Raw genomic sequence first — 15,370 nt, 5'->3', positions numbered from 1 at the left:
CTTTCATAACGAAGGCCCACTTAACAATTTTAAAATGCCAAGTTACTCTATTATTATTTAGTGACCCTTTCTCCTGTGGCTGCTTCTTGAATCTACTGGGACTCCAGGAGCTTTCACAGAGTTCCCTGATGTTATGCTCTGGCTGCCACTCATTGACTGTTTACTCATGTGACAAACGTCTTATTAAATACATCCATTATTTATACATCAACCTCATGAGGTAGGAGATCACTCCCATTTTTATGGATAATTCGGGCTCAGAGAAGTTGATTAATTTTCTCATGGTAACACAGTTAACATGTGGGCTGTGAACTTAGGTTGGTGAAACTTGCCATTATAATTTAGTTGTAAGGTACTATAGAAGTAGTCCTTTATGTTTCAATTACTGAAACATGAAAAATTCTGCTAAGGAATTTTCTGAGTCATCTTTTTCCATCCAAAAGGTTTGTGGGATACTAAAAACTTGTGATTATTCTGAAGGAAAGCTTTCTCTGAAAAAGACCAAAGTTTTTTTAAAAAAAATAGTTGGGGAAATGGTGGGATATGGACTGGATAGGCATCTTGTCACTCCAGGTCGTACTTACATTACACTCACGCATGCGTTCCAATGGCCAGTGTAATCCCCTGGCAACACAGGAATCTGTCAATGACAGAGGTGCAGGCGTTCCACTGGCACATTCCCAGAGTGGATGAGGCCGACTGTCAGCTGACTGCCTGTTCCTGATGCAATGTCATGTGACTTTTTGCTGAAACAATATCTAATAATATTCTAAAATTACTTTTTAGACTTTTTCTGTCTACCTTCATTTCACGCTTATATATTCTTGGAAAGAAAAAAAATCCCTGCAAATCCCAATTTAACCTTGCCAATATTCTGATGAAGATACGTTATAATGAATCATGGGAATTTCTTTACCGATCTCATGTTCTATATAAAAGCAAACAGCTCAGTTACTAAAAGTACTGATCCAATTCTTATAGGCCAGATTCTAATTCTTCCTGGCTTCAACAAAGTAGAAGCCCTATCAAATGATTTTCTCTGGATTGAAATATGTTAATATTCAATAAAACTTCTGATTCAAACTCATTACATTTTTCCTCACATACCAAAGGACAAAGACACCAGGCTAAATTTCTTTTAAATTATTTTATTTTTGTGTAAGCTAAAAGGAAATTTACACACTGAAATTTCAAAAGACCTTGGGCATGCACATTAACCTTGTTAGAGGTTCTTCTACATGTCTCTCTTTTTTCCATAGGAATTTCCCCAAACATTTAAAACCCATAGTTTTCACTGTATATACAGCCTAAACCATAGCAATCTATGATTATGTCATTTTACACTGTGCAAAATCCTCAAAAAATAGTGGTACAATAGAACAAAAAAATCAGTAACAAGTAAATGCCATTGTAAGACATTCATATAATTTGGTCCTTCTCCGAATCAAACTAATTTTAAACAGACACAATCTCTTTAAACCCCTCCAATCAAGTTCTGACAGTGATCCATACCCTATAACAAAAGAGCAATTGATTAAGTACCTTGCAAAAGGCCAAACAGCAATACGCCAGATTGAAAAGATTAAAAAAGCCCCAAAATGTTAACAAAAGCCAGATCTGAAACCCATCATACACAAAATTAAAAACCAATTAAATGGGGGACTTTGGAGCTTATTTATGATAGCAAAAGTAATTCCACATGTAATATGAAAAATCAATAGGACAGTCAATGCAATCTGAAAAGACTGAAGGGGATTTCAGACAGTGAAGATTTGAGGTTTTTTTTTATTTCAAAAGTTTTGTAAGAAGGACACCACCAGTGTATTTCACAAAGACATAAATGTATACACCCCAGCAACACAAAAAGAATAAATCTTCAAAAATGTTTACCCCCGATTATTTACATTTTTCTAATATAAATTTAGGACTTCAGTATGTAAATAAATATACATTACTATGTATACCTTTCTAGTGCGGCTTACCAACAAATCAGCTGAACTTGAATTTTTTGTTTTTAATTAGAGCAGGTATACTTTTGATGGTAGGGAAGGGATGGGAAAAAGGAAAAGCAATAGTAACCGTCCAATTCACATCAGTTATCAGTCTGCTTTTTCTTGAGAGCTTGTGGAAGGTGTTAACGTGGCTGGGAACATCAACACCTTGGCATGCATGAACGTTAAGTCAGGAAGGCCAGCGATCACCTTGATAGCTTCTTCACTCAGGTGCTCTTCTCTTTTCGGTTTCCTATTGACAAATGGAAAAAGACAAGTGTGTTAATGTGACTTTGCCGTAGGTCAAATGGAAGAAAATCCACTCTCAAGGTAGACAGCAATCTGAGGGGACTTGAGTATTTTTTCCTCTGCTAATTCCTGAATCTTGTAATACTTTTGTGTAGTGTGCTTTCTGTGCCAAATGCCAAATCTTCATGAAGAGTGACACGTGGCCTATTTATGTTCATTAAAGCTAGGCATGCACACACACATACTCACATGCATACCTGGACAGCTCGTGTACTTTTTAGCCTTTACATTACACTAGAAGCATCTACCCAGGCATAATTTTAAAATGTTACTAAGCAGAAATATAATGCTGAAGCCTTAGTAACACTCCACCTAACCGGATTTCTCCCTGTCCCTCCACCCCCTAAAACAACCTCAGCATGAAACAAAGTATGTCCAGGGCAAGACTAAGTCATTTTAACCTCAGGCTTTATTCCCAGTGGGGAATTCCAGGAGAGAAAGCTCTCAGCTCACTAAGACCCAGTCTCAGACTGTTGGGATGCAAACAGCAGGTCCAAAAGCAGCGGCATTCAGGGCTGGTTGCTGGTGTTATGCATGTACACAGGCAGGACGGAACTCTGGGAGAGGGAAATCTCTAAATCCTATGGGTCCTGTAGATGAAGTGTATCTTGCTGCACTGGGCCCCGATATGAGAAATAAGCAGTTTGGTGCCTAGCACAGACATGAAAACCCCTGGCGACCCAGGTCTACTCAGCAGGTGAGCCACAGAAAATGCCAAATGACCCTCAAATTGAGCACATGATTGCAATTCAAACTTTATTTTTTCCGCGACATTAAATATATTGAAGGAATAGTTACACAGATTATTAACTTTAGACCAAAGATCATTTCAAATTGTTCATTATAAAAAGCCTAATTCTCTTTTATGGTAAAGGACAGCTGGTATTCTTAGATGTGACACAAGTTATTTCTTTGACCTAAATGTTTCCTTTTTCCTTGGATGGGGTGCAGGAAGCCAGGAGGTAAAGCAAGAAAGGAACGATAGCTACGGGCTTTTTTATTCCTAGGACTTTTCTGTTACCATGTTGAATCCAGACTGAAAAAATTTTATAGAATGAATAAAAAATCCAACGACGTTTAGGACTAAAGTTCTTCAAAAGGGAAAAAGCATCAAGCATATAGCAGATGAACCAAATACTGCATTCAGTACTAGCTTCTTAGAAGAATGAAACAGCAATCCAACATTTTTTTCTGATGAAAATCTACATTTTAAATTGCAGTTAAATAGTGGCAAAACTATTATGTGGATGTTTGATGGGGAACTGGATATCTGCATCATTCCAAAGTAAAACCAGATACATGACAATTGAAAACCTGGGACTGTATAATGGAAAAGGTCAGCTTCTCACCAATCATCAATCTCAGCACCACTAACAATGGAGTCAACTAGATGTATGGACCTTCTGATGTGATACAACACCTAGGATGCATTCTAGCCAAAATATTTACCCTGAATTCAGCAAGCCTTTAGATATAATTTCCAATTTACAGGAAAATAGGGAGATACATAACACAGTAAATATTACTTTAAGGAAGCAAACAGACAAATCCAGAGTTTTTAGGACATTCTGCAGGACACCCAGACTAATCTTTATACAAGCTACTGTTATTAAACAGAAAACAGAAGAAATGAGGAGATATGCTAGGTTAAAAGGGACTTAAGAGCCTTAACAGCCAGGTACAATAGTCTTCAATTGAATACTGGTTTGTACAAAGCCGAGAAAGGATAGTTGGAGAAATCTGAATATAGCCTAAGTAGATGAAATGAAAACTCACTGAAATTGACAGATGGAGACCACTAAGACTAGGTTCAATTCACTATGGACTATAAAATCTCATTTTTGGTAGAACCCCTTCCCACATATATATTTGCATAGAAAAAGATCTGAAAGAATATACACTAAGGAGTTTAGTGATCCTGAATGGTAAGAATGTGATACTTTCATTTTTAATTTTTTTTGGTCTGGATTTCCTAACTTTCTAAAATACACTTTACTACTTCTATAATGATAAATGGTTATTTAAAACAATAGTGAATAAAAGTGCACCTAAATGGACTTCCCTATTTGTGGAGTACAGTTTGGGTGTAGGAACAGAGAGCAAAAAATAAGTTTTTACCTAAGAAACAGTTGGTAATTATTCTAGGGTTTTAAACAATTGCTTTATTTCAGAGGCAATATGAAATTATATTTTAAAATAAAAACAAGTTTACACAGTTTTAGTTTGTGCATTTATCTATAGTCATTGTGGATGGCTGTGAGCTAGTCTTCTTAGAATATGGAAAGAAGTAAACATTTAACACTTAAGGAGAATTTGAAAATAAAAAGTTATGATCATTTCTCAAAGGTAGTGACCTAATTTTGATCTATATTCTCTCTAGTGAAGATGTATCCTTTTTGTCAATAGATTATAATCGAGAGTCCAGGAAAAAATATGATCAATTGTGTTTTAATTGTTGTTTTTGACAAATGTGCCAAGACCTTTCAGTGGTGGAAATTTTTCAACAATGTTCAGACAGCTGGATATCCACCTGCAAAAGAATGAATGTGGACTCCTACCTCATACCATATACAGAAATTAATTCAAAATGGATTAAAGACCTAAATGTAAGAGTTGAAACTATAAAACTCTTAGGAGAAAATCTAGGTATAAATCTTTGTGATCATGGATTGGGCAATGATTTCTTACATATGATACCTAAATCACAAGAAAAATCAGATCATATCAAAATTAAAAGCTTTTGTGTGTCAAAGAATACTATCAAGATAATGAAAAGACAATCTGCAGAATTGGAGAAGATATCTTCAAATCATTTCTCTGATAAAGGCTTAGTATCCAGAATATACTTAAAAATCTTACAACCTAACAATAAAAAGACAAATTATCCAATTAAAATATAGGCACATGGCTGGGCACACTGGCTCAGGCCTGTAATCCCAATACTTTGGGAGGCTGAGGAGGGAGATCGCTTGAGCTCAAGAGTTCAAGACCAGCCTGGGGCAACATACGGAGACCTTGTCTCTACTAAAACAAAACAAAACAAAACAAAGGCAAAGGATCTGAACAGATATTTCTCCACAGAAGATATACAAATAGTCGATAAACACATGAAAAGATGCTCAATATCATTAGCTATCAGGGAAATGCAAACCAAAATGTCAATGAGATACCACTTCAAACCGATGGCTATAACCAAAAAGACAGTAACAAGTGTTGTAAGAACGTGGAGAAGTTGGAATGTATGTTATTAGTGGGAACGTAAAATGGTGCCATCACTTTGGAAAAGTTTGGCAGTTTCCCCAAAAAGTTAAGAGTTCCTATATGACCCAGCAATTCCACTCCTAAGAGAGTGGGAAACATCTGTCCACACAAAAACTTATACACAAATGTTCATAGCAGCATTATTCATAATCGTCAAAAAGTGAAAACAACCCAATTATCAACTGATTAACAGATAAGCAAAATGTGCTATGTCCACTGAAATATTGTGCAGCCAAATACGGATACATGCTACAAATATGGATACATACTACAACATGAATGAACTTGAGAACAGAATGCTAAGCAAAACCCAGACACAAAAGGCTGCAGACTGTAGAATTCCATCCTTGTGAAACAACCAGAAAAGACAAATCCATAGAGACAGAAAGCAGATTAGTAGCTGCCAGGGCCTGGGGAACGAGAGGGATAAGGAGTGACTGCTAATGGGTACAGGGTTTCTTTTTGGGGTGATAAAAATGTTTTGAAATTAGATAGTGATGATGGTTGCACGACTTTGTGAATATACTAAAAACCAGTGAACTGAACACTTGAGTTAATTACAAATTTTTATCTCAATAAAAAGGCCTAAAAAGAATAAAAGATCTATTATTTTTGGCACTATTTCTTTGACCTGCATAAACTTCAGTTACAGGTCTATGGCTACTAACTAGCTGTCACTAGTTAGTAGTGATTTACAACAGGAAGTAATTTTCCTCCATATTAGGAAAGGTAGGCAAGAAGATGGAACTATTTTAAAACTAAGAACTTGCATATCTTTAAAAAACTCAAAGTGAGAAGTCACTTTCACAACTTGTGTTCCAAAAGAGAAGAGCCCATATACATTCCCTGACACATTCAAAGACACTTAGTAAAGAATACTGGTTATTGTTTGGTCCATGTCCATTCTCCTCTACCTTGACCACTGTTTTAACTCCTTCTTACCCTACAGTCTATCGCAATGCCTTTTCACTTTATCTTCTGCTTATTGTCAATAGCCAAGAAGATTTTGCTGAGCTTTTTTGCAGTTCACTTTATTCAAGAGAAAAATGAAAGAAAACCTAAAAATAAGATACTAAAAATGCTTTCTGAAATTATGCCACAAGCCTGTCTCTGCTCTATACAATTGAGAATCACTCGTTGGGACATTTTACAGTATTTTAACACTTGTGGGCATTTGTATTTACCATTTTCAAATGACATTTCTCAAAACAGAAAATACAAAGTTGGCAACTTGTTCTCTCCAATTTTTGTTTTAAATATGATGCTGGACAGGTCCTAGCGAGTAACTCAATACAGAATTAGCAGACGTTAACTCCAGGATACATGATAAGTTCATTCCCTATTAGTATAGAACAAGAGAAAAAATAGCTTCTTAAAGTGATAGGGCTTGGAAGAGTTCTCTAGATTCAGCATGTTTCAAAGATGAGTTAAAGAATCAGGAGAGCCTAACGTGGTTTAGAGCTCCTCCTAATGGCACAAAATGAATTCTCATCATTGCGATGTTCAAAACTATAGTTCTTTGGTCAGTGAGACTGCAGGGGGAAACAAAGTGAGGAAAGAGTAGAACTGTCCTAGAAGGGGTTGTCCTAAAAATAGCAGGGGGAAACCCAAACAATAAAAGCATCCTTTTTTATTTTTAAGTCAAATGTGCGTTAGCTTTTAGTTAACACATACAAATTTCTCATCCATTTTTTTCTATGAGAGGAGTTTCAATTTGAAGAAGTGATTTATTTGGAAAGAGAAAAAATTAGAAAAAAAAAATCCACATAGCCACATTTACAAGTAGGTTCATTGAAGAGGAGGCTTTGGCAGTGCCAGGTGGCATACTGTAAAGAGATGGGGCAATGAGAACAATGGAGAGAACTGGCAGACAAACAAGGATTTACATGCTACAAAGCCATTCTAGGGAAAAGTTAAAGGTAGTCTACAATTATGAAATGTATAATAATGTATTTCATAATTATATGTATTGGTAACAAGAAAAATCTGGGGGAATAAAAGCACACACGGTTTTTTTTTTTTCTTTTGAGACGGAGTCTCGCTCTGTCGCCCAGGTTGGAGTGCAGTGGCCGGATCTCAGCTCACTGCAAGCTCCACCTCCCGGGTTTACGCCATTCTCCGGCCTCAGCCTCCCGAGTAGCTGGGACTACAGGCGCCCGCCACCTCGCCCGGCTAGTTTTTTGTATTTTTTTAGTAGAGACGGGGTTTCACCGGGTTAGCCAGGATGGTCTTGATCTCTTGACCTCGCGATCCGCCCGTCTCGGCCTCCCAAAGTGCTGGGATTACAGGCTTGAGCCACCGCGCCCGGCCTAAGCACACAAAGTTTTAAACGACAATGTGATAATTCAAGCTAAAGTTAAGAGTGATGAACATTTATTACTCACAATAAAAAAGGCTTTTTTAAATTGATGTTTTTCTATTGAAGAATCTATTTAAAATATAAACCTGAATTTAACATGTGATTGGCATGTATTTATTCAGGAGAAAGAGCTACAAGACTTCTTTCAAAGTGGGCAACCAATGGGTAAATAGTTCCACTTTAAAACGCTGATGTATCACGGATTGAGACAGCAGAGCTGGTGTGCCAATCAACCAGTATTTGCTTTTTTGCACTAGTGATTTCCTGGTTCAGAATGACATCTTCCTGTTAGAAACTGGCTCAGTCTTATGGTTAACAGTAATTCAAAGCGATGGATTGTACCAGCCTAATCATATGAAACTAAAGATTTTCTGAATCCCAAACACATGGCCCGAGTGACATTCTGTGCCTTTAGTTCCAACATAGGGAGATGGTAATTACTTTTCTATAGGACATGCCTCTGAAGGGGCTTCTAGAAAGCCTGGTAAAGTAAGGCTTTACCTCCCAAATCAGAGGTGCACGTCAATGAAAATTCCAAGAACCATCTTAGCCTGCAAGTAAAAAGATCAGCCTAAGTGACTCTAGGATTATAAAACTGGGTTCTCAAAGATGATCTTCTCAGCAATTATGAAGAGAAAGGGAGAGTGTTTCTATAATGGCCTTATGATCACAATACTTAATCAGAATTAGTCTCTACAAAGAGAAGGCAGGAGGGAGGAAGAAAACCACGTCTGTCAGCCTTGGCCAATCTCTTATGAAATAATCCTGTTCTATTAAGTTCATAATTAAACATAATTTGATAATATTTTCTGGACTTGGGCATCAACTGACTTTTATAAAGCAAGTTGTAATACAATATGTTGAAATGCTGCCAACTTAACATGCTTTTTCCTTTGGGCCATTTTGTCTCAGAATTCAAAATGTGGGTACAATTGACACTAACTGTTTACCTGGTAGATGTGCTTGTCTTCTCTACTGTAGACATGAGTCTCGCAAATGCATCAGTCACTTTGAGGCTCGAGGTGGAGATTTCCAGCTTAGAAGTTGTTAACTCATACAACTCCGGATCCACACCTTATAGTATAAAATGATAGTTAGTGATGGTAGGCTGCAGTGGGTTACCCAGTTAGCTACAATCCAAGATGCAAAAGGCAATATTCTGTAAACATCTGAGTCTTTTACAAACAGAACTATCTTCAGAACACTGGAATACTGCATTTATTTTTTAAATTATGAACTCTACTTTTTGGAGTTTTTATAAAACAGGAAAATACTTTTCAAATTCCATTTTGGAATGAATATATCCTTAAGCTAGCATTTATGCAGCAGATGCTAACCAAATATTTCTAAAATTTGTATCTGCTATAGAAAACTCCCTCAATTTGGATCAGAAAGGGATATAAAGTTATCAATGTTTTATAAAAAGAATGCACATGATATGACATCCCATTTTTCAATTAACTAATCGCATTTAAAAAATTTTCCTGTTTCCTCACCTCCTTATTTTTTCTCTATTTTCTTCCACTGAAAAAGATTCAGAAGCTAATATAAAGTCTCAAACATGGTAAATGATCTGGTTCGTTTAAATATATTTTGACTAAGGACTAATCATAAACATATACCACATAGTTCTTTCTTCAGGTTAGAGGTGGGGAGGGTAAAAGATTTTCAGAAAAGGTAAGTAAAAGTACCACTTTTGGACAAAATGAAAATTCTTGTCTACAGGGTTAATTATATTTCTGTAGTCTCATATCTGAATCTGGTAGTCATTAGTTCAAATATCTTGTTAGAGTAATTCAAAAGGAAGCTCAGAGGGTTAGATTTATTGCAAAAATTGATTAAAAAAATCTCCCCCATCTGACTTCATTAAAATATACATATAACTTTGTGTATTTCTCATGTAATACAGATTTATAGCAATGATGACAACAATAACATTGAAAAGAACAGTTTAAATATTTTAAACTTAAGTTACACTTTGGATAATAAAGATATTCAGAGTAAAAAAAAAAAAAAGTTTTTAATCCTACACTCTCCTGGTACCAGCAAATAACTTGAGAAAAAAAGTTCATGAGTTGCAGGGTGTAACAGCAAAGCAAAATTCTAAGGAAGAATGTCTTACAGTTTCTGAAGTTTTTACTTATTATTTCTTTTAAAAAAATGCCCTGTAAGATCAGCAGATAAAGTTATATATAAGTTATATATAAATGCATATATTTAGAGTAACAAGTTTTTTCCTTTTAAGATACTTAGCAAATTAAAAAATCAGAAACTGACTTCTATTAACCAACTTTACAGAAGTAAACAGATCTCAGATGTTTACAGAAATCAGACAAGCAAAAGCGACTTCCACAGTTACGAAGTCTAACGAGGGAGGAAGGCTATAGAAAATGTATGTTGACTCTCCCAAGTTCTCAATATTTCATTAAGGTACAGTTTCAAAATATACTTTAAAAGGACTTTCCTTTGTGTTCCTGTAATAAGAATATGGGTTGCAATTAAAATGTAAAAAATTGTATATGTCTGTAAAGGGACCAAATGAGCCCAAAGTACTTCCCTCTCTAAAGGCTAGATTCCAGCAACCACAAAATTTAAGTTGCTGTCTAGTGTATAGGGCAGAATAAATAATTGCATTCTGACTGGCAATAGGAAAGTGCTAGTAAAAACTTAGTTGGGTTTATAAAATACTGGCCACTTGGCTGTCAAACAGTAAAGTGGCAGATTAAAAAAAAAAGACAACAAAATTACACCCCCAAATAACTACCACCACACCAAAAAACCCCCCCAAACTATGGTTAGATTTTTCAAAAACAAGACAACTATTTACTATAATAATTGGAGAGTAATTTTTTTAATGGAAGGTCTTTTTTTTTTTTTTTTAAACAGAGCCTTAATGAGGCATAGTTTAGTTACATTACTAAAGCTAGCCAACCAAGTTCTATGCCAACCTCCTAAGTCTCACACACAAAATAATTAACCGCAAGCTAAGACGAAATGACTTTCCCAGAAACAAGTCAGAAAAAATGCAAGCAAGTGGTGAAATGGAATACTAAGGAAGGTGTTGATACCTGTAGCTTGATGGTAAGTTTTAACAAAACCCAATAGCAATAAAAAGAAGCCAAAGCAAATATATAGTAATCAAATTTATATAGCAGCTAGAGCATATTAATGAAAATATTGAACAAAAATATTTAAAAGGCTCCAAAGTAATGAGAACTGCATTTGACCATGCTGATTTCACTTCCATTACAGCTCTAAGCTTCTGAAACCGCTTGCTCTTCTTGCAGCTGTGTACACTGAGCCTGATTATCAGGTCATTTCTGTACTTCTTTATATAGCCACGTTATTTGTACTCCTATGAATGGTTTTTAAATGAGTTTGAAATGTAACCAAAAATTAAATTTAAACCAGGTTTTTAGGGACCCAAAAGAAAAACAGTGACCTCATTCAAATGATAATACAGTTTATGACAAAACAAAGCTGACAGCAAATTTAAAATGGGAGCTTAATTCTTGGGAATATAGTAACAAAAGGATATACATGTTTTTGGTTGTCCCTCCCACCCCCCAGTAAGTATTCTAAAATGTCAGACAATTAGCTTACCCAGGTCATTGCACAGATCAAATGTAAATTTAGAAGTAATTTAAGTAAATAGTAAATAGCATTTTGAAGTCAAAACCAGACAGATTGGTTTTTCATATGCTTGCAAAATCTTGAAAACAGTAAGAACAATCAGGGGCTTGGATTTGAGGAATCCAGTCACTCTATACCAAATGACCTTGGAACTTCCCTGCAGCAGAATCAGATTTCCATAAACAAATCTCAAGGGCTTCCTGGGTCCCAGGTTCACTCTGAGCTGACTATTAGTCTCCCCCATCCATATCCCATCATGGCTGCTCAACTGTTGGAAGTGGGTGGTAGCACTATCTAGTGGAATAGCACAAAACCAGTGAATTTACAGGAACCAGGCCAGTTGTGAAACTAGCCACTGGTGGGGACAGAAAGGGACTCTCACTATGCATTCTGGGCATGGGCATCTATATGGCACCCCAACAGCTGTCTGGTGATCAATGGGCATGATTACCAGATCACACGTTGGGACGACAGTTATTAAAATAATATTGAATAAAATGTAAACATAAAAATGCCATTATAATTTTAATCTTTTATTCAGTTAGAAAATGACAAAGTACATTAGTCCTTTGGTCAATGAACTGAACTTTTGCAGGGCTGAACATTAACAGGCACTCCAGTAATTTTTAATTTCTAGCTTTTAGTATCTCATAGCAATTATTTTCTACTATTAACTTTTGTAACATTTTTTTCCCCATGGAAAACTAACAGTATACTTTCTATTTAAGAGCTACATAAAAACAGAAATAGTTCTATATGGGACTATATACTTAGTGCTAGACTCCAACATTTTGGAACCTAATTATATATTTAGCAGCACTAATAAACAACTAATTGAATGCTGGAATTCGTAAAGGTTATATTATTACAGGCACTACAATGTAAAGTCATCTTTGTATACTAAAATATTCTATCTCTAAACTTGTATTTTTTTCAAATGGCTTTATAGAATATGCTTTTAAAAATAAGCATATAAAATATCACATTTTCCACTTAGAGGGAAAAAAAACCCAACAACCCTACCTTTAACTCTCTAAGGACATTAGGGATGTTTTATTCCTAGAAACTACTTTCAGCTTTGAATATTACACTCTGAGAAAGTTTTCCTTGAAATACATTTCACATAAGTCATTTTTTTTTTGTAATCAGATACTAGAAAATAACAGATGAAAGAAAAGTATTAAAAAGACATAGAGAATACAATCTACTTGTTTCCTTGTTTATAGGAAAGTCAAGTGATGTGGTCATGCTTTTAGTAAATAAACTGGAATTGTGGTTTTAACACTCTGCTGACCTGGGATTGTGGTGCTGCTGCTAGAGCTACTGTCATCCACGGGCCCAAAGAAATCAAGGTTCAGAAGAGTGGAACCTCCACTAGCTTGAAATTCAGTGACCGTGTTGGTAGGCAGCCACACAGAAGGTAAGCCAAGGGAGGAGGGGTTATGTGTAAAAAGGGGTAAGACACACACTTGAACATGCAGGTTATAATTAGTAATCATTACACATTTTAAAAATCAACATTAAAACAATGTGTACAGTATTAGTTTTTCATTACTAAGGACATTTCTAAAGTAACAGTTTAATTCAATGTACATTTTCTCATGTACAATGTAAAGAATGTAACACTTAGTAAGGTTTTAGGAGTTCAGTTCCTTCAATCAAAACTGGAAGCCATACCAGAAGGACCAAAAGGAAAGCGTACCCGTTAAAGGGAAACAATACTTTAATCTCAACCCAACATTAAAAATCGCTGTACATGCCCAAATCAATCTTTCATGTTAGTAATACTGGTTTCTAATTAATGCTTTTTAAAAAGTGACAAAGTTGTCAGTTTCAGGACACGCACCAATATGTTTAGTTTAAAATAAAATAACATAATAAAGAATGTCATAACTACCCTACCCTGATGTGCAACCTCAAGCTGTACTGTTCCCCTTTAACTCTGAAACAGTAATCAGAAATAGTATACATTTTTAAAGAAGTTGTTTGTTAATAAAAAGCATGATGATTTGACTGAAGACACCAGACAACAGCAAAAAGTGCATCCAGGCTTTCCTTCAGCACTATATTAATTCAATTGGATGCTTTCCAGATATCCTAGGACCCCACTATAAGGCCAAGCTGATAGTGTCTTTTTACAATGGCAAAATAATTGCCGTTTAGACAATGACAGGTGTTTTAGACATGGCTCGAACAACTTAAGCACAAGGAATAAGACCAATTACAGGGATCCACTTAAAACTTGTGGTGTCAACACTAGAAACTAGCATTGGTGTGTTACTTATTTTAAAAAGCCCATATTACATTACTGGAATAAGTTATTCCTTTTTGAGGATTTTCTTTTAAAGCCATAAGTGAAACCAATTATTTTTAGAACTGCCTACTAACATTTGGAGACACGCTTTAGAAAAGGATCGTGAAATTTATTTTCTATTTGCATATAGGTGCTCTATAAAATATTAAATCTAAAAGCTACTTTAAGTCAAACATGGATCTATGCACATTGTTTTTGGTTAAATAATTGTGCTTTGTGCTTTGAAGCAGCCTCTAGCCACAAGACTTTGCATCCAAGAAAATTCCATAAATTAAAACTTACAGAAAAAAATTCAAGGTAAATTGGTCCTAGCTAAAATTTTTTAAACTACCTAGATATTTGTAAAAAATAAAGAAGCTTACTTTTGACTTAAGATAAAGAAACTAAAATTTTACCTAACTACTATTACCTATATTTGGACATTAATACTGTTGATAATAGTAACGGCTGGTTTCTTGAGCAATTACTATTCAGAAAGAAAGCCTGAATTTCCAAAGATAAGAATAAGTTATGTTCAAACAAAAAAGGAAATCAGCAGAGAGAAGTTTGTCTGAACTTTGTAGCTTTCTTAACTCTAGCTCTGGTGCTAGAGGCTCTACGGAGAGACGTACCATCTAAAGGGTTAGTAAGGCCACTGCTACTCCAGTCAAACTGGACGGGTGGTAGAGACTCCTAGAGTTGAAAACCAAAAAATCAAAATTAATCAGTACAGGTTGTAGCAACGTAAAGAATCCTTAAAAAAAAAAAAAAATTATAGCAAGACCATTAGGCAACAAAGTACCTAAAGACAAAATTGGGATAATTTACAATTTCAGAAGGTTACCTGCAAATATTAGCACAAACTGAAATTGCAAAATTTACAAACAGTACAGGTTATTGACATTTAAAAAGCTGTATCTGGGAAATGAAATTATCTTTACATTTTTAAACAAATTTATGAACTGATTCTATGCCAAGATTTCAATCTATTCTCAAATCGTGATTTAAACTATTGGTGTGATTACAATAAAAAAACATGGTATAAAATGAGAAGATTCAATGTCTAAGGTCTGTCTGGTTCCTTACAATTTTCCAAATTTTGAAGAAAATCATGGGCTAATAAATGAGACATTTTTACAGTGTTGATTTAAAATATTTATTTTAATCAACTTCTTTAATTTAGAAATTATGTATTAGATACCAGAATTTAATTTTGGGTGTCATCCTTGTATAGGGGCCACGCTAATCTCCTCTGTACCTTGCCAATTTTAATAATGTGCTGCTGAAGTGAGCACAGAATTTTAAAAACAATACTAAAACAAAACTAAAGGGATGCTCAGGCCGGGCACAGTGGCTCAAGCCTGTAATCCCAGAACTTCGGGATCCAAGGCGGGCGGATCACGAGGTCAGGAGATCGAGACCATCCTGGCTAACACAGTGAAACCTTGTCTCAACTGAAAATACAAAAAATTAGCCAGGCGTGGTGGCACACGCCTGTAATCCCAGCTACTTGAGAGGCTGAGG

General features: G+C 35.4%; 1 protein-coding gene and 1 non-coding gene across 4 annotated transcripts in view; both read right to left on the bottom strand.

The window, feature by feature from the left end:
- Positions 1-1,135: 1,135 nt before the first annotated feature.
- The window catches only part of AFTPH (aftiphilin), a 69,513-nt gene continuing 55,278 nt past the window's right edge, over positions 1,136-15,370 (bottom strand). Inside the window, exons 7-10 of one of the 3 annotated variants that reach the window (XM_007970445.3) lie at positions 14,479-14,539; positions 12,848-12,931; positions 8,871-8,994; positions 1,136-2,244 (exon numbers count right to left, since the gene is read on the bottom strand). In XM_007970445.3, coding sequence (XP_007968636.3) covers positions 2,100-2,244; positions 8,871-8,994; positions 12,848-12,931; positions 14,479-14,539 — 414 coding nt within the window. In that variant the 3' untranslated portion in view covers positions 1,136-2,099. The remainder of the gene's footprint in view (positions 2,245-8,870; positions 8,995-12,847; positions 12,932-14,478; positions 14,540-15,370) is intronic. The other 2 variants (XM_007970446.3, XR_005243369.2) reach the window with 2 other exon arrangements.
- LOC119627402 (U6 spliceosomal RNA) lies at positions 15,035-15,140 on the bottom strand. Its single transcript, XR_005243598.2, has one exon. It is a non-coding gene; the product is annotated as a U6 spliceosomal RNA (small nuclear RNA).

The sequence above is a fragment of the Chlorocebus sabaeus genome, chromosome 14 (genome assembly GCF_047675955.1).
Source record: "Chlorocebus sabaeus isolate Y175 chromosome 14, mChlSab1.0.hap1, whole genome shotgun sequence".
In the NCBI taxonomy this organism is placed as follows: domain Eukaryota; kingdom Metazoa; phylum Chordata; class Mammalia; order Primates; family Cercopithecidae; genus Chlorocebus; species Chlorocebus sabaeus.
This window is presented reverse-complemented; position numbering and strand designations above follow the sequence as displayed.